General features: G+C 52.3%; 1 protein-coding gene and 1 long non-coding RNA gene across 4 annotated transcripts in view; one reads left to right on the top strand and one right to left on the bottom strand.

Annotated features, from left to right (window-relative positions):
• The window catches only part of NTF3 (neurotrophin 3), a 66,901-nt gene extending 47,713 nt beyond the window's left edge, over positions 1–19,188 (bottom strand). Inside the window, exon 1 of one of the 3 annotated variants that reach the window (XM_082349840.1) lies at positions 18,946–19,188. In XM_082349840.1, the coding sequence (XP_082205966.1) occupies positions 18,946–18,984 (39 nt within the window). In that variant the 5' untranslated portion in view covers positions 18,985–19,188. Of the gene's footprint in view, positions 1–16,278; positions 16,371–17,143; positions 17,277–18,945 lie in introns of those variants that run through there. The other 2 variants (XM_082349841.1, XM_082349842.1) reach the window with 2 other exon arrangements.
• Positions 16,403–18,789, top strand: LOC309609015. Its single transcript, XR_014233194.1, has 3 exons — positions 16,403–16,766; positions 17,185–18,016; positions 18,166–18,789. It is a non-coding gene; the product is annotated as an uncharacterized lncRNA (long non-coding RNA).
• Positions 19,189–19,773: the final 585 nt, after the last annotated feature.

Here is a 19,773-nt window from a genome sequence, read left to right as displayed (position 1 = left end):
AACTCAGCAAGACACAGAGTCTCGCGGGGACACGTAAACCTGTCCTCTTCATCCTAAGGGGATGCTCCGTGAGGCCTGCTTATTTGTCACTCATGAGTCTGCCCTTTGATCACTGCTTCTCTACCACCCCGCCACACACACACTCACAGAAGCTCGATAATTTGGGGGTGAATGCTCAGCCCACAGGCTTGTGCTCTGAGAAGAGCTGCACCTTTGTTGAAAGGGTAGTACTCTGAAGTTACGTGCCGCGTGACATGACCATACTCAATGGTCCCCAGCTAATGAACTAGCATGAACCTCTGACTCCAGTTGGGCCAATCAGATCTCACCCTAAGGAATTTGAAACGGGAGCCCTGGGAGAGTCAGTTGGTAAGCCTAGAATGAGAAGTGGGGAAGCGGGGTCCAGAGGCAGAGAGAACAGGGCCATGTGGTCCTGTAGACAGAGAAGTGCCTCCAGGCTCCTAGGTTAGTCTCTTATGAAGCGTGGCTACAGTTCCTGCCCTTGGATTCCCTAAGATGGCACAATATCTGGTTATTTCCCCCTTTGGGTTAATTAATAATATCATGATAGTATCAGCTAACATGTATTGAACCTTGACCACGTTCCAGACTCTGAGTCTACATTGCTGTAACTTATTTAGTCTTTCCAAACAATGTAATATCTTTTTACCCTTAAGGGAACTGACTGAATCTTAGCAATACTGTCAAGATCGCACAGCTAAGATGAAGCGGAGATGGGATTTAAAACCAGGCTGAGGCTCTATTTTAATTACAATAATATGCAGCTAACAGAACAGTTCTATCTACAATAAGCCCTTGCTATGGGGCAGGCACTGTGCGAAGTGGTCTGAGTTATATTACCATTATCTCCACCGAGGCTTAAATGTTCCACTTGGATTCTTAAGAACTTTGAAGGGATTCCCATTTCAGGATGGCAGACTGAGTACCCCCTTCAATCCTCCTCCTCCTCCTCTATCAAGTCCATACATACAACAGAAAACACAGTAAAACTCCCTTCCTGTTTTCCAGCCTAGGCAGTTAGTTATACATTGCCTAGGCTGGAAAACAGGAAGGGAGGCTTTCATTGGCTAGGAGCTGTAAGGAATCCCTAAAAGAAGGTACATGTTCAAAAAGCCACAGATAATTGAAGAAGCTGAAGCCAAGCACTGAATCCACGTGCAAGGAATGTAGAAGAATCTGCCACAGACGATAACCCGGCAATAAGAATAACCAACCACCCTCCGAGGAAAACCAGCACCATGGAAAGAAACAGCAAACTCTACTACTGCAACAACTCAACCCCCAGGAGGCAGTGAAAAGAGTGAAGAGAAAAGGACCTTGAATACTTCATAGTCTCAAAGATGTAAGGCGATGCATCCACACAACAAGAATAGGGGTGTTTCAAGGGTATTTGCATAATGATGAGATAGTAAACAATAAGGCAGGGGAGGTCATCTATGAGCTCTGCCACCAGATCCACGATGATGCTGGGAGGGAAGTTCCGTTTCGCAGATGCAGATATAATGGTGCAGACAGAGGATAACGAGAGAGCAAGCAGCTGGAGGCAAACTCGGGGAATGGCCTTGCAGAAGGGATGAGGAACCCACATCAACATAACCTCAAGTTTCCTGTACCACATCTTCAATGCCTCATGCCTGTCCGCTCCCAACATGCGGTCCCATCCGCCCCTCACGTGAGCTTACACCCCAGACGACGTCATCAGAAACAGGTAAAGGAATACATTGATGCTTCCAAGCCACAGCTGTAACATTTCTTCCCACGGTGCCCCCTGAAGGCTCCCTCCCCAACTCTCAGTGCTGTAGCATGTCTTTTAAGGAACATTTTCCCAGACTGACTTGGAGGAGAGCCGCCTACCAAAAAGGACAATGTGCTATTAGCATCAGAATATACCAGTTTCAACCCTAACACAGAAAAGAAACTTACGGTTACCAAAGGAGAAGGGGGAGGAGGGATAAATTGGGAGTTTGGGATTAAAATATACACACTATTATATATAAAATAGATAAACAACAAGGACCTACTGAACAGCACAGGGAACTATACTCAATATTTTGTAATAACCTATAAGGGAAAAGAATCTGAAATTGAATATATATATATATGTATGTATATACATATATATATATATGTATATACATACATATATATATACATATTTATATATACATATTTATATATGTATAACTGAATCACTTTGCTGTACACCTGAAACTAACACAACACGGTAAATCAACTGTATTTCAATAAAAAATTTAAAAAAGAACCCAGATATAAATGCTTCAGCTCATCTCTTGCCCCGCTCCTTGAAATACTACCGACCTTTGAGTTAAAAGCAGAAAGCCATGGCCGAGGGTGACGGCTGTGTGATGCAGGGTCTGGGGGTGGGGGGTGGGGCCTACCTGTTCCCAGGAATGACTGCAGTTCCACCTGCAGGATATGAACAGAGAGCCCTGTGCGTTTCTGCTTCCACTGCTTTTTGCAGGGCTTGTCTCTGTCTCCGATGGGCAATCCCCCAGCAGTGACTCGTGCAGAACGAGACCCCCCCCCACCTGCCCACACCACCATCCAGCCTCCCCTGCCCGTCCCCGGGGAACCACCATCCCGGGCCCTACATCCGGTCGGCACGGCTCGCTCCATCACAGCTTCCAACTGCACTCAGGCCACTCAGCAGTCCGGAGAATCCCAAATCCAAAGGCTTAGAGACACACGCACTTCGCCATGGGCACTGGACGTCCAGCCCCAGCACGACTGCCAGCACCCACAGGGATAACTTCTCGTAACGAGAAACCCAGGGACTGCGATCATTCCACAAGGTCCACTTTACGATTTGGGAACATGTGGTTGGCAAGGCAACTGTTTCAGACCTCACTAGTTTTTTCAGACCTTGATTTTCAGCTTCCTTCTCTGCCCCTCCACTCCTCTGCCCTCCTGCAAGTCCTGGCTTCCTAACAGGAAAACAGCAAGAAAACAGCTGCCTTCTGCCAAGGAGGCCCATTGGTTAAAGCTGGTCCTCAGGGTGGGCCTCTTGGGAGTCCTGTTCGTCCTAAGCCTGGCGCTTGGGTGGCTTCCCCGGACCCGAGAGGGAAGAAAGGTGCTGACTTTCCCACTGAGCCATCGGCGCTGGACATCAATGGCAGCGCTGCTCCCTAACTGCCCCAAGAGCAGGGCCTCTCACTGGCACGCAAATTCCCAGGGAGAACCAGGGCAGGAAAGGTACCTGCACAGGGACTTCCCTGGCAGTCCAGCGGTTAGGACTCCGCACTTCCACTGCAGGGGGTGACGGTTCGATCCCTGGCCGGGGAACTAAGATCCCACATGCCACACGGTGTGGCCAAAATAAAATAAAAAATAAAAATAAAAAGGCACCTGCACAGCATTCAGGCCCTAGGAATACTGGTCTCTGTCCCTCTCTCTCTGCCCCGCTCCCTGCCCTCACCCTCATCACCGCCTTCAGTAGCTGGAGTTGAGCTGCACTTAGGAATCTGCTGAGCACCCGTGATCTGCCCTCCTGGTCTCCACTTTCCCAGGCAGATGCCGGATGAGTAGGAGCAGGAGATTCAGCTCAAACGAGCTGAGCATCCCTCAAAGCAAGGGCCGACAGCCCCCGCCTTACGACAGTTAGACTTAGACTTTCTGGACTTTACGATAATGTGGAAGTGATACGAGTTCAGTAGAAACCGTACTTGGCGGATCTTGAATTTTGATCTTTTTCCCTGGCCTGGCTATATGCGTAGATCTCTCTCTCGTGATGCCGCCCCGCAATCACGATACACTTTCAGCCATTCTGTGCCCAGATGGCCATTCTGTTTTTCACTTGCAGTACAGTATTCAATACATTACATGAGATATTCGACACTTTATTATAAAACAGGCTTTGTGTGAGATAATTTTGCTCACTGCAAGCTGATGGAAGCGTTCTGAGCACATTTTAGGTAGGCGGGGCTAAGCTGTGACGTTTGGTAGATGAGGTGTATTCAATGCATTTTCGACCAACAATATTTTCAACTTATGATGGGTTTATGGGGACCTCACTGAATGGGACGGATGCCACGGCAAAGCCACAGAGGGGCAGGGACAGTGCAGAGGGGGGTTCCACAGTGAGGTCTTTGTTGAGCAGAGACCTTCGAGATGACACAGAATGTTCTCTTTGGTTCCCTTGCCTCCACCAAGGGGGATTCCTGCATTCCACCAGGCCAAGTCGCTGGAGGGCATGCCAGGTGTCTGTCTAGGTCACTGTCACACACACTCTTCTTATCTGTGCTAACCTACGTGACTATAGGGATCCACTACAAGCAAAAGAGGTTCTGTGGAATTTGGTAATTTTCACGAGACTTTGAAATACACACACACACACACACACACACACACACACACACACAAACACAAACACACACTAATCCATAGGAATCATCAATAGGTGGATCTGATGTCCAGAATCTGGGACCCGCCAGATGCCCCAGAAAACTCACCATCTGTCCACATCCCACTTGGAGCCTATGAAAAGGTCTGTGAGCAAGCAGCCCCCTCTGGAGAAAGTCACCATCACAGTTTCAAATTTTCTGGGGTACAACTCCAAAAGCCACTTTCATTTTTGATCCGGAATGAAATCAAGTTTGGATGGAAATGTATAGAAAATGTAAACAGGTTGGGAGATCCTCCCACGGCCAACTGATCTCTCAGCATTGTTACTATGCTGGTCCCTGTTTCCCTACAGCCAGAGCCACGCGAATCCATGACCTGTTGCCTATCGTCCCAGCCCGTCCTGTCCTTCATATCCCCCAGAGCCAGCACTGGTCAGAGTAACCAGTGATCAAGTCCGGCTTGATCAAGTCCTCCCTGCATTTCACTCATTTATTCGCTCATTAATTCATTCTTCCATCAATCCAGCCAATAGTCTTTTTCCCCTTGAACAACTATTTAGGAAAAGCCATCTCCCGTATTGCACCAGAGTGATCTTTTTTTAAAACAAAAGACTGAATGTACCCTCCCCTGTGCCACCTCCACTGGCCCCTGCTGCCCTTGGGGTTGGGAGGGGGCTCAGTGTGGGCCCTCTTTCCTCCCATCTCCCTGGACGCATCACCCCACGCTGCTCCCCATGAACCACGACCTGGGTGGCTTTCGGTTCTTTTAGCACCCGGTTTCCCTCACCTGGGACCCTCTTTCCATCTGCACCTTCACCTGGAACTCTCCTCCCCCTATCTCCTCCTACTTTCACCCACGATAACAAATCACGTCACAGGTCATCAGAAAACCTCCCACGAAACTGCTGGGAACTGAGTCTCTCCCTCCACATTGGCTGCTCTTGGAAGAATTTCCCTTTCCATCTCTGTCCCAGCCTCTGCTTGCTCTCTCTCTTTAGGCAAGAGTCACAGACATTACTGTGCCACAGGAAAACACATGACAAACAACCCCTAACCCTTTTAGTAAAAGGGTTTAGTTCCCCCTCATAGTAAAAAATCAGACCTTCTCTAATGGCTCCATCCTTGACTGTGCCTCTGTTGAGAGGTCCCCCAAGAATTCAGGAGACTTTCTGCAGACAGACGGTAACTTAATACAGCAGCCCCAAAAGGAGATGTAAACACTGAAGGGGGACTGGGAAGAGACATTCCTGATTCGTACAAGAGCCAAAGAGTAAAAGCGAAATGTCAGAGGTTTAGAGTGACAATCTGAGGTCTCTCTACCAGTAACCCAACTCCAATTCAACTTGATTTCCTAGACTCGCTAATAGACCACAGTCTACAGTATCTTTCTCTCTTGTTCTTGCTCTCTCTCTTTCTCTCTCTCTCTTTTTCCCTCCCTTTCTCTCTCTTTTCCCCTCCCTCTCTCTCTCTTTCTCTCTCTCTCTCTCTCTCACACACACACACAATCACACACATACACATACACCAGAAGACAAGTACATGGAATAAATACACTGAAGGTTTCCTTGATGATCATTTAAATGCTAAGAAAGAGAGAGAAAGAGAAAGAATGGGAGTGAGTTATGAAAAGCAACTTTTCCCCCATTTTAATCCACAGTCATCAAAAGTCTTAGATACTTTTTTAAAAAGCTCCACAAAAGCAATGGTAGAATGAATTCTAACATGAAGGCATCCTATACCTGAGCTATAATCTACACTAGGATACTAATGCAGTTTCTTTTGGAAAAAGTATCCTTGACTCAAGCACTATGCAGATGTATTTTGGAAGGAAGGTCCAGGGGGAGATACAGAGAGAAGCAGCAGGCAGACACGTCCTGAAAGCCGTTCACCTCCTCATAGCTGTACAGCACCTGAGGTTACTCTGGGGACATTCTCTCCCTCCCACTGTGTGTGGGGTTGTCAGGACGGGACACACCTTGAGATGACCTCCCTGCAGGGGATGCAAGAGGGACTCCGGCTCTACTGGTCCTTGACAAGATGGAAACGAGGCGCCACCTCCCTCTGCATGCAAATGTGGGATGCGATGCCAGGTCAGGGATGGGTGGGCCCTAGGACATTGAAACCAGCCCGCCTGGGTCACAGGGACCTTCTAGGTCCCCGAACTCCCAGCTCAGAGCCTGTTCCACGATACCACACAGCGATTTTAGGAGGCGCTCACCAAACCCTGGGGTTGCTAAAAGCAGACCCAGTCAAGCTGCCCACACTTGTCTTTCCCAATCACTCTGTCTACAAGGACTCCTCCTTCCCCCAAACCCCCAAAGCCTCTGGGGTCCCTGCCACTCACGTGCCACGTACCAAACATATCTTGCCGCATCCTATGGTCTATTTCTTTGCAGGTCTGTCCCGACTTCCAACTAAACTGCAAAGCTCTTGAAGGCAGGACTTAGCCTTCTTCGTCTTGGCACTCCACACGGTACCCAGGTACCCAGCATGGTAACTAAGAAGAGTCAAGAGAGGCACGAGGCCCCCTCCAAATAACACTTTTGTTAAGCAGATAAGAAAAACATCTAACAGATGTGTTATGTTTTTGAAACGCCCCCTTCTAAATTCCAACGAAGTTACTTAACAAGGACCTGATGTCTATTCTCTTTCTGCTGGTATCTGGACCCATTAAAAACAGGACGTGAAAAAAATGCTGAGGAGCTCACTGAGCAGGAAGGACTCATAGAGGACAAGAGTGGACAGTAGATGGCAGTCTGTCCCTGTGTCAGGAGTGGTCACAGAGACAACACACAGTGCAGCCTGGAGAAGCAGGGCTTAAAAGCCTCGGGCAGATGCACCTCCCCCGCCTGGGCTGACTACAGCCAAGAGCGCGGGGCTACTTCTGGAAAGCACACACACCTACACATCCACCCAGACCTAACACCTGTACATCACGTCCCTTCCCCAAACTCTCCCTGGGAAGAACCAATGGCTCCCATCACAACGGGCTCTGAGCTTGGTCAGGCCTTGGGAACTCAGGGACGAGAAAAAGTGAAGGCAGTTCATGGACCCTCCAGCCTGCTTCTGGTCCAGAGGATTCCCCATCATTATTCACACCAACACACAACATTCCATCCAGGAGCCCTGCGCTTGAACTTCCATGCTCACACGGCCCCTCCCTAGAGCACAGTGATGTAACTGGCCCGTTGCCCTCACCAGCTCCTAGACCCTGGAGCTCAGAGCTCAGCGGTAATCTCTGCATCTTCTCCAGCATTGAGCACAGGGCCTGAGACTCGGCAGCCACCAACAGGATGCTTAATGAACAATCTTTAAGCATGTGTTTTCTGAGTGTCTAGAGATAGATGGCCCTAATTCATGTGCAGTGACACCCAATTTTCCCATGACCAAAACCCACATTTGCAGAAGGACTTGGCAGACTAAGACACAGGGGAGAAGGGTGTCTCTAAAGAGAGCAAGAACAGCCTTTCCTAGTGGGCCGGCAGCAAGCTTCACGACATCAGCCTCGGGACAGGCCGAAATGGGACACAGAGAACACGTATGGCTCTGGACCCTTGGGAAGGAGTACCACTTCTCTGAGACCAGCCTCTCACCGCTGGACTCCCGGATAACCTACCTGTCATGCATTCACTCACCCGACACATATCAAGGTGTTGGGGACACAGAGATGACAAGACCAGGTCCCTTTCTCTGCAGAGCCCATCTTCTAGTGAGAAGACAGAATACCGGGTGGTGTAACACAGGGAGACTGAGACGGAGCCCCAGGATCCCTGGGGGATGCAGGGAGGCTTCCAGGAGAAGGTAATGGTGAAGCAAAGATGTGAAGGATGCTTTCAATATCCCTGGTGAAGAAGGGAGAGCTTTCTAAGCCCAATATACACACAGAATAAGCCCTCCGTGACCATCTCAAATTCAAGAACAGATGTATATTTCTGCTACTCCTACCCTCTTGCAATCAGAGGACGTTTCCCTCTACATTCCAGCCCCTTATCAATCCATCCATCCAGGCTTTTCTACTAGCTCTCGATTCCCATAATTACTGATGAGTCAGGAAAGATTTGGGGGATCATCTAAGCCAGGAGCCTTTCACTCTCCATGGAGCAGAGACTCCCCAAATTGCACAGTGAGGCTCTGGGACAGTTTGGGGTGGAGTCTGGTATCTCTGCTCATAGCTCAGGATCCTTCTGATTTCACTCACCAAGTTCAGCTACCCAAAGAGAATTTTATCCCACATAAACCTTTCCCTATGCTTTCAACTCCCAATCCAAGATCTGCCACCGATCTGGCAAGCTTGCTTCTTCAGCACTTTATAAACATGCACTCCTCCATGTGTTCAAGAACTTATCTGGCATCCTATAACTTCATTTCCTCCTCCACCCCCTCCACATCTCTGCACATAAGTCCTCCAGAGGAGCAGGGATACCCAGAAATGCCAGGCATGGGCCACAGAGGGGCTGAGGGAGCAGCAGAGTCATGGAATATGTGACCTGTCATGATTGGCAGGGTCCTTTTGACCTTCCAGTGAATCCCATTCCCTCCTTTTCCGGAAGAGGAAACAGAGGCCCGTGGAGGGAGAATGCTTTGCTTAAGGTCGCACAGCTAGTTTGAGTCCTTTGCAAAGAGAGGTGAGGTGAGCAGTTTGGGGAGCAAAAGCTGGGTGTCAGGAGAGCTGGGCTCCTTCCCAATTACAGGACGCACGTGTTGGGAAACAGGTGATTTCCAGAGCTGCACTTTCCCTCCTGGACCCAGTGGAAGCAGGGGATGGATGTGCCCCATGATCCATCAGGAGTAGATCTGCTAGACACAGAATGGAAATAATCCCAGACTGAGATCTTGAACTATATTCCCTGAGGGATGATTTGGAGCCAGAGGGGGAGGATATTTTTAAATGCCATGGGCTCAGACCTAAAAACAGAGGGGGGGGCAGGGCAAGACTGGTCTATCATTAAAAAAAATGATAATAATAGGGCTGTGTCCTCTTACAAAGAAGGAAAGCATCACCCTACACATGGAATGTTGTTTTAAACAAAGCAAACACATATCTTTTGAGCACCCACAATTTCATAGGCATTAGGTTAACGTTGTCCACTTATAAGCACATTGCAAATACCTTTCAGCAATAGAACCCAGTCATTCTCATTCATTGCTTTGAAGATGTATGTGTGGTAGTGGTGATGGGAAAGTCAGTGGAGGGAGAAACAACAAGAGCCTTCAGTCACACCCTTCAGAGATGGTGGCAACATGTACCCCGAGAACACCTCTGGCTTCCCTACTTCTGGTATTGCCCAGAAGGGCATGCAGCAAGCAAGTGCCAGGGCTGGAAGACTCTAAAACTGCTCTGCTCTGCATCAAACAGAGCCTGGGGACCCCAGTCCTTGGCAGCAACTCCTGCCTTCAACCTCTCAGCAAGAAATACATGGCCCCTGTATACATGGAGGGAGTTCCCTAGCCTTTCAAGGAAAGCCATTTTCCAAATTCTGAAGAGCCCTCACATCTTCCATTCTCTTTTACTTTGATTCTGTGCAACCCTCATCACAGGACTCAAGAACGCTGGGACCTACCACCTCTCGTGGGCAAGTGGATCAAAACCAGATGTCCAGCTCCAATCTTATAGAGTTTACAAGGAGGCAATTGTGACTTAAATCAACACCCCCATTCTGGAAGGGCAGATTTCCTTGTCAACAGGACGGGAAGTAAAGGGGGAGGGCGATGGGAGCTAAGACAGATCTGACACATGCTTTCCAGCAGGTGGCCAGAAAGCCTCAGCATTTGTCTTGCACATGAAAATGAACCTTCCCATGGAGCAAGTTACCCTGTGGGGTGACAGACTTTGCAGAGGGCTATCAAGCAATCTCCCATCTGGATGACCTCACAGAATGCAGAAACAGAACCTGACTGGCAGGTGATGGACTTGGGATGGTCACAGGCTTCAGGCTAGAATGTCAGCACATCGAGATCTAGCTGTGTACCCGTAAACATACCCCTTAACCTCACATAACCTCAGTCTCCCCACCTGCAAAGGAGATTATTTTGGGCACTGAAATAACACCATGTGATATTTACAGTAATGCCTGGCACCCAGTAAGTACTCAAATATTAACTATCATCATCATCAATCATCTTCAAAGTGGGTACTTCTCTTAGTCAGAAACACTAATAGGCGTTCATGTGGAAGCTGGATGATTAGCATCGGGTCTACCAGAAAGCCAAACCCCACCCCTTAGAGCTCTGTACACACTGTGCAGGCGAAGCCAACTTCAAGAGCATTCTTGGCCAAAACAAAACTCTATGGCAAATTCTTTGCATGCCTTTCTGACTTTGACTCAGCCATTCCCCAAAGATAAAAACAGGAGCTCATTGAGGGTGTGCCAAGATGCACTCCAAGCAAAGCATATTAGTGCTAAGCGAGTAGGAGGATGGGGCTACTGTAGAATCCTCAGATGGTGCAGTTGGAATGGAACTTTGATATCCTCTAGTTCAAGTTCTTCATTTACAGACGGGTACGTCAAGGCCTGGAGAGACTATCCAGGGTCACACAACAGCAGCCTATTAGTGACGGAGCTCAGTGGCAAGCTTGGTCCCCCACCTCTAAGTCAGCAGGCTTTCTGCTGCCCCAGGCTGTTTAAGAGGACCTTGGCCTGGGATCTTTTGAGATCAGTAAGCTGCCATTTACTCCTACAACTCTGGTCTTGAATGAGCAAGAACCTCAACCCTTTCAAAAAATCTCTGACTGAACAAAATCCATAGAAGACTGGGGGCTCAACAAAAGTCTTTCCTGGAGATGCTGCTGAAAAGTGAGCAATCACAACAGACCACACCAAAGTTCACGTCAAAATCCTTCTCCAGTGAAACCACACTGGCAGGCAGAGGTTAGTCCTGTAAGGATGCCCAGAGCCACAGACAGCCTCTGGTTGTTCCCAGTTAGGACTGCTTGAGAAGGACCATGGCACAGATGTGGACACGAAACAGCCAACGTATCCTCACCACCCAGAGGTCCGTGCACACTCAGCCCCTCGGTATTTTTAGGTAGAAGGAAAGGCTGACTTAAGGAAAACTATCAACAACACGAAAAGACTTTAAAGATCTTTGTCCCTCTACATGTGCTTTCATAGGTTCTAAAATGAGTCCTCTGAAAGGCTTCCTTTGTCCAGCCTTGATCTTAATAGAAATCTGTTCAGGCAAGAATGAGGTTCTATCTGCACTGGCCTCAGACTTCCTAAAACTCACACATCCTCCATTCCCCAGATACAAATGGTCTGAAAAAAAGCTGCTCCCAATTTCTTCCACAAGCTGGCTCTTCTGCAAGACACAATACGGTGATGGTCCAATCTGAACCAGGTGCCCATATACCTGCCACCCATAACACAAGCTCTAGGAATGCCTCCTGCCCACCCAGGGCCCCTCCTGTGCTCTCGTGTCCCCCAGCACACACACAGCCCTGCTCTCCTCTCTCTCTGCACACACCTATCCACGCACAAAGTACATCCACGGAGCTTATCAGCAGCAGCACACGGGTCTTAGGCTGGTCTCCGGTAGATTTGGTCCTTCTCCAACAAACTCAATTTTAAAGAAAACTAAATGGAAAACCCTAGCAACGGTCATTAGTTCAGCATCCCCACCACCAGAAACTGCCTGCCTCATTAAAGAGTAAAACAGCAGCTGGTGAGGTTGGGAAGCAGGGTGGTGGGTTTGAAGGATCTTCTGTGTTGGCCTGACTCCCTGCTCTCATTCCCGCCAACACTAGATTTACATTCCTCACAGTTGGGGTGGGAGCGCTGTAACTGCTCAGGAAACAGTCTGGAGAAGCCTGGAGCGGGAACCGCCTGCTGCATTCGCCGTCCTGGATGGAGGGACGGCGGGGGAGGCCTGCACATCTGATCTGTCTGGGAGGGGAGCTGCGGAGATGGGAAATGTTATGTAATTAAACTCTGCTGTCCTGTCCCGCCTGGGGAATGTGAGAGCCATCAACAGTGACCTCTTCCAATCAACTTAATTGGCCCAATCTCGCCAAGAAAAGCAGCAGAATTGGTTTAGTGCCTCATGGAAATAGCTTAGCGCCTGACTATTTATGGCCACTGAACTCAAGGATGGATGGGAGCCTGATTCCGAGCCAGCAGTTCACAGCATGTGCTGACTTCTGGGAGGACTCGGAGGCTTGAGTGGGTTTCCTGGTCCCTCTTTTTTTTTTTGGTCTCCATTTTTGTCTCTGGGGAAAGTGGCTGCACCAACTCACTGTGTTGGGTGTCTGCAAAGATCCAAAGCCCATGCCCTCTTCTTACGGGCAGGCTCTTGCCTGCCAAGGACACGTAGCCGGGAGAAAAACAGACCTTCATAGTAACCCGGGTTGGCTGGACTTCGCTCTTCTTTTATTCTAACACGCCGAGAACAATGACTATTTTCTCTGTCCTCAAATCACATTTCTTTAGGCATTGTGGCCTGCAGAAAAGGGAAACGTCCGCGTCGGATAGTTAATAACATTGATTTGTGGACCACCTTTCTTCTGAATAGTTCAAAGACCTGTTATGAAAACAGATTGCCATCAACAGTAATCTAGGCTTGGCTGCCTCCATTTTATGGGCGAGTAAACTGAGGCGGTTATAGAAAGTTCTGTTTGCACCATGGGTGAGCAGTAGACACTCAGCGGGCATTAAGACTGTTTTACCAACTTGCACTGTAGAGAAGGAGGTCCAGGACCCATTTTTACAATGGTTCACATCCATGCTAGCGCCTGTATTCAACTCGGTGTCACCTTCGAGTAAAGCTTAGTACCCCTAAACACACCAAGCTTTGAAGGGGAGGGAAGCAGAGTGAATTTTCCTCCTCATTGAGTCATGGCAGACAACGCCATTTTACACAGAGAAACAATGGAGGATCAGAGAGATTAGAAAAATTTCCCGAGGTCACCCTGCTCCAAAGTGGCGGAACTGGACTAGAAACAAGCCATTCCCAATGGGAAACCTTCCATCTCCACCACGCCATCCTCCGAAATACTGCCGCAAGATCCTCTGACCAAGGGTCAGATCCTCTATCAACACTCTTACACAGATGAATTTCCCCTACAAATAAGGCAGAACCTCAAAATGACACAGCCATCATTTCAGGAAATCAAAAGTGTCATGGGTCAAACAGATGAGGTTTATTCCCCCCAGACATATGCCCTCCCACGAATAGACCTAATAAATGAGGTTCCTGGTCAGCAGGTGTGTGCGGCCAAAGCACACCCCTCCCCCTGCTCTGTCCCAGTTACCTCCCCAGCTCTTGCTGGTATGAACCCAATCAACATCACATGCCCCTCCCTCCCCAAATGCTTCCTAATAAACCTGCAACCCTTCTTTTATCTGTACCTTTTAAACTTTGATACACATCTGAGCATCCAAGACGATTTTCATCCTTCCTCGGCCACAAAGAATCCCTGCAAAAACATACATTCCACTTCCTCCGCCAGAGCCAGCATACACGCCCCTCCTGTCCTCCAAGCTAGCCTTCCCCCAGTTACTTCACTCCAGACCCACGGCGTGTGCGCATGCATACACGCATATACGCACGCGCACACACATGTTAGCTTTACACTCACAGCCCAGAAGTCATCAAAGATTAACAAACACTCCCAACCTGCATCTCCCTGGCATCTTCCTGCTCACTGCCTCGCCCCTTCTCCAGCTCCACGTATGAAGCCTCCTCCCTGCCATGCTCTCAGAAACTCAACCCTCCAGGGTATCAGCACCTGCATCCTGACCTGGCTTGCTGCACTCTCCACTCCCAGCCCACACCCCCTACAAGAAACAGAAACAGCCCTCAGCTCCCTCCCCAACACACAAAACTATCCATCACCCCTATCTTTCTGCGCCCTTTTCACAAAACCACAGGTACATTTCAAATCAGCTTCCCTGTGGCCTCCGAGATCCATAAACATCTCTAGAAACTGAATTATAGTGCTTGAAAAAAACCTCGACTAGCACCGAGCTCTCCTCGTTCCTCCTGGCAAAACTGTGGCAGTCCGCTGAGCCCTGGGAAGAAATTGTTCCAGGGCACCGTGCCACGCCCCAGTACCCAGCAATGGGCTGAGCATCCAGTGGGCATTCCATTTCTTATTTCTTAAATAAGAAACCCATTATACAATGTAATACTATGCACATCCCTTCCCGGCATGCAAAACACATTTCTCCACTCACTCAGATCTCACTCACACACATCCCCACCCGGTACCAACACACAGAGGACTTTTCCCCTTAAATGTACATCCCTCATCCTAAGCCTTCTCCAATTTCCTGCCCTCTGGGGAGGTGGAGAGCGGGAGAAGGCAAAAACCACCCCAGCATCCTTCTCTGCAAATGCCCCATCTCTCCATAATGTGTCTGAGCCCACACTTTTCTGTTCCCCACACACCCCAATGCCCTCATGGCCAAATTTCCCAGCACTCACTCATAAGGTTCACACTCTGCTCTTTGCAGATAATCTCCCCTCCCCATCCCTTCGGTAATCCGCAGGCGCCTAGGCTAACCTTCCACACACGTCCCCCACGCGGGCGCCCTCCCACGCCACACCCACTCCGTGTGTCTGTGCAGGCACGCACAAGCCATCTGCTGCAACACACCGTACCTCTCCTCCTGCTCCGACACCCTTCGCAGGCACAGATTTCTCATTAGCTACACCTCTGTTCCCACATGCTCTCACCTGCTGCCCGTGCAAGAGAGCCTCAGAAACACACACCTCCACCTGCACACAGAGCAGGGCGAGCTCCCACACTCTGGCCGTCCCCCATACACACCCTCACGCAGACACTTTCCAAAAAACCTCTTTCCCTGACCAAACAGAGCGCCCAGGGGTCCTGATCGCCCTCCACAGACGGCAGACCCGTTCACACAGAGCCACAGCCTCCACTTCCAGCTACAAAACAGTCCACACCAGCACAGAACCGTACACGCTCCTTCCTGCAACCCCGCAGACTTCCTACTCTCCCCCAGCACCATTCAGAGCTAGGTTTCTTTTCATCTCCTCCTCTCCCAACGCCAAACCCAGGTCTTGAGCGTTTGAGCCCAAGGCAGAGGCGGTTGGATTTTATCCCCTGAATCCCACCCCTCCACCTTCTTTCTGTCGGGGGCGGGAGGGGGGCAGGCTGAGGACCTGGGAGAATTTCTCAGTGCCGGGAAAACAGAACCGATTGCAAAGTTCCTTCCCGTTCCAACTTTCTCCATCCTGACATTTGGGGCAGAGGGTTTAGATGTGCCTCTGGCTCTCCGTTCTGCAGAGCGGGAGAGGACATCTCTTCATTACAGAGCACTTGCCCAGCACAGTGCTTAACCGACTGGAGTCCCCGGGGTGACACCCACCCCCTTTTAGCCCGCCCTCCCCACCCCCAGCTCCCGCCCCCTGCTCCTCGCGCACATAAACAAGTCCAAGACGCGCAGTCGCCAGCTCTCCAGCTCCGAGCTCAGCGCTCGGGCTGCGTCCAGGCAGCTGCCTGCACTAGACTGAACGTGCCGCCCGCCGCCAGAGGTCGAGAGCAGGCTGTCTAGTTCGGTGTTTCCTCCACCTGGAAGCCCCCGGCCTCGGATCCAGCGAGAGGGATCCTTACTAGTCAGCAGCTCTCACCCGGTGCGGCTCGGGGGTCTCAGTGCTGTGCCTCTGGGGAACGCAGCAGCCAAACTCCCCCAGAGAAGCAGCGTCTCCTCGCCGCGCACCCACTCGCGCCCGAAAGCCACAAGCAGAGTCCCCTCCCCCACCCCAGGCCCGCCTTTCCCGAATCTTCAACTCCCGAGCGTTCCAAATGTCCTTCGGAGTGTGAGTCTACCACCCCGAGCTCTAGCTCAGGGGCCACGGAGAAATTTGGTGCTTGGGGGTCCTCTGAAGTCCGACCTAGCTGCGCCGGGCCCCGGGCCTCCCAGCCTCCCGGTACCTCCGATTCCCAGAGCTGGCCCGGAGGAACCGCGAGGAGCTCCCCAGGGACCGCTCGGGCCCCGTGCCCGCCGCTCCCGGCGGCGACCCAGACGCGCGGGCCGCGCGCACGGCTCCAGCATCTGCGTAGAGACCCAGGGTTGGGTGGCCGCCGGCCAGGACGAGCCCGGGGTGCGGGGCTGCTTCCGAGAAAGCTCTGAGCGGAGGCAGGGGGACTCCAGCAGGTAGCCACGCCACGCACGGAGTCTCAACTCCCGAAGCTGGGAAGCGACTCTCCGGGGCCGGAGCTCCGCGTCCCTCCCTCGCCCCAGCCCCCGCCCGGCCCGGGAGGGGGAGGAGAGCGGAGAGCTTGGCGAGGCGGCGAGCGGGGCGCGGGGGGCGCGTGCGGGGAGCGACGGCGGCACCCTCGCCTCCCCGCCGCCCCGGAGACGGCTGCCACCCCCTTTTGTTACGCGATGCGCGAGGAGCCTTCCCTGCGGGAGTAGACGGGTGCGTTGGTGAGCGGCCGGCGGTTTTCCCGAAGCCCTTTCCTGCCCTTCCGTCGTCCCCCTTTCCCCTCGCCTGCGCCCCCCACCATTTCCAATCCCGGTCCCTTAAACCCGATCACTTCCCAGATATTGGGCGGTTTCTCCAGCAGTCGAGGCACGGGAGGGAGGAGGTGGGAAGGAGTGTCCGTGCGCGGGGGCGGGCGGGGGGCTGTGATCGCACCTCGGCCTGGGCAGATCCGGGCGCAAACTTCGGGAAGGCACGAGCGGGGGAAAGTGCGGGAGCGCGGCGCGATGGGGTGAGGGCGGGGTGCGGAGCCCGGGCCCCGCGCGGGTCCCCGGCCCCGAACCTGCCCGCCCAGCGTGCCCGCCTCCCCTTACCGTGGCAGAAGTGACCATGGCATCCGTGTGACCGTTTCCAGGGACGTCGACATGAAGAGAAAGGTGGACGCGAGCTCGGTCATTCAAAGTCTCTCCCACCCCGCCGCCGCCGCCAGCCCCCAGCAGGGGACAAAAAGAGGAGAAAGGAGAGGGAAGAAAGTAGTTGCGCCGGGCTCTCTCGGGGGCCTCGCGCGGAGCTGCTACGATAGGGAGAAGAGCCTTCAACTCTGAGTCCCGTGAACATAATCTGCGCGGTTATAACCAGCCAACCCGGCCAGATGGCTGCGCGCTCAGCGCCTTAACCCCTTCGGCGCCGCGCCGGCCGCCCCCGCGCCCGGCCGGCCGCGCGAGCCTGCGCCCCAGCGCCCCTCCGGCTGGGGTCGGGAGCCACTGGGGGCACCGGGTTATTTCCCCTGTCCTTTCTTAAAGAAAAATATCCCCAACCTCCAAGTTGGTAGTATGCTTCAGTTTGCCCCTCCATCTCCGTTTTAGAGATCCAAGAAAAAACGAAATATTTAACTTTTCACACTGCACTTTACACATTCATGCCTTCAGTCTGTCTTATTTGTTCTTTTTCTTGAAACATCTCTTTTTGATCTTCTTTTTGCTTTTCATCTAAGGTTTTTCTTTACAAAGCAGAAGGGCCTTTCTTGCCCCTTGCCTCGGGAGGCTTGGGTCGAATGTGCGAACTTCTCCGAACCTTCGACCCTTAAAGCTCCAGATCTCTCCCCACCCCCTACCAAGAGCACCCGTCCATCCTTTCCGCTCCCCACCACCGGAGCACGCCCCGGGACACCGTTCCCTGGCGTGCCCGCCACTCCGGGACCAGCACCCAAGGCGCTGCAGGCGGTCCAGGCGGATCAAGCCAGACAGGTATGGGGTCGGGGGGGGGGGCACGGGGCGGGGGTGGGGGGAGGGCGGGTGTGTGCGCGCGCTTGTGTGTTTGTGCGAGCGTGAGCGTGGAAGGGAGAGGGTGATGAATCGGAGCCTCCCGCTCCACGAAGCCTTCAACTTCTTCTAAGCCCCTTCCTTCCGAATGAGGGTCGGGCCCTGCAGCCGAGCGCCCGCCCAGCACCCACCAGTCTGCACGCGGGGACAGCGCGGGAAGCAGAAAGCCAAGCGACAGACCAACCTCTCTAAGCGCTCCGAAAGGAGTGACGCCCACTTCCCCACCCTTAGATTATTCGAGGAAAGGACGGGGGAGTGCAGGGTGCAAAATCTCTTATTTCGAGATAACTTTAGCCGCCCATTAGACCCCGCTTGCGGTGAGCTCGGTCTCTCTAAATTTACCCTAGTTAATGCGTTTTGCTTTCGCCCATTTGCCATCAAGAGAAGTGGGGGGGAAATGTCACTGAGGGGTCAATGAGAAATCCAGAGCCTCGGAACAGAGTTTTGCCCCCCTGTCCTCCTCCTACCCGCTCCCCGGGTCGTGGCGTGGGGGGATCTCATCTCCGATCCCCCTCCCCCCCCACTTCTTCCTCCCTGCCACCTCAGCCACCCCTCACCCCATCTCTTTCCAGGACCTTTGGACATGCGCGCCATTAGGGGAGGGGAGTGAGTAGGTATCGCTTCTCCCCGGGGCCCTGCCGTTCCGGGCGTCTAATAAGCAGTTCAGCTGGCGTCCAAGTACAAAAAAATCCAAATTCCTTTGACTTGTTTGAGAATTTAGTCAAACGCCAAGAAATAAGGGCGCCGCACCTACCAGATCAGGCCGAACCCGACGCAGAGAGGAGGCTGCCGGTCCGAGGGGAGGTGGGAAGGGATGGGGAGGCGGGGGGGGCTGCGTACTAGGTAGATTGTACCTGCCTCATCATTATCCTGGCTGCTGGAGATTGCCTCATGGAAAACGGCCAGAAGCGCCTACTGAGGCCAAGGGGCGGCACCTCCCGGGGTCCCTGGGGAGAGTAGGGTCCTCCTTCCGTGCCGCCCTCGCGCCAAAATGTTTAGGTCCTCCTCCGGGCCAGATTAGGCTGCAGAGATGTCCCCTCCACCCGGAGCACGGCACCATGGAGGTCTGGATTGGGCGTGCTCTGCTGGGTCCCGGTTTTCTCGCTCTGCTCTGGCCCGCCCCCCTGCCCTCCCCCACTGCCGGCACTTGCGCCCCAATCCCCCCACCCCACCCCCCGCTGCCGCGCAGTCAAAGGCGGGATTCAGGCCCCGGATTCAGCTCCGCCGGCCAGGTTCTAGGGGCTCTTCCCTGGAGCTCCAGGTCCTCCAGTAACCCAAAGATTGCAAGGAAAGAGGGGGTTGGCTCCCGCTGCAGCGAGGAATGGGTTAAAAACCTGTCCCGGCTGATCTGCCTGCCGCTCTTCGGTCACCAGCAGGATGGATGGAGGAGGGGAAGGGAGAGGGGCAAACTTAAATGTGAAAAAAGTCAGAAGAAAAAAAAAAGAAGAAGACGAGGCAGCGTGGAGTTTAAGACCGATTTGTTCTGCAGATGCCAGGCGTTGACTGGCTATCTCGTTTTGCCAGGACCTAGGCGATCCCAGGAAAAGTTTGTGCCTTTCCCACCTCGAGGGGGTTTTGTCCTGAGCTGGTGGGTCTGTCTTTGCGTGCAATCAATACGCCTTGTAATATGAGAGGTGACACTTTAATCTTGCCAAATATGCCTGGTGCCTTGGGGGGGGGGG

Source organism: Balaenoptera borealis (genome assembly GCF_965194805.1).
Source record: "Balaenoptera borealis genome assembly, chromosome: 13".
NCBI classification, from domain to species: domain Eukaryota; kingdom Metazoa; phylum Chordata; class Mammalia; order Artiodactyla; family Balaenopteridae; genus Balaenoptera; species Balaenoptera borealis.
The sequence above is the reverse complement of the archived record's forward strand: the minus strand, read 5'-3'. Positions and strand labels throughout refer to the sequence as shown.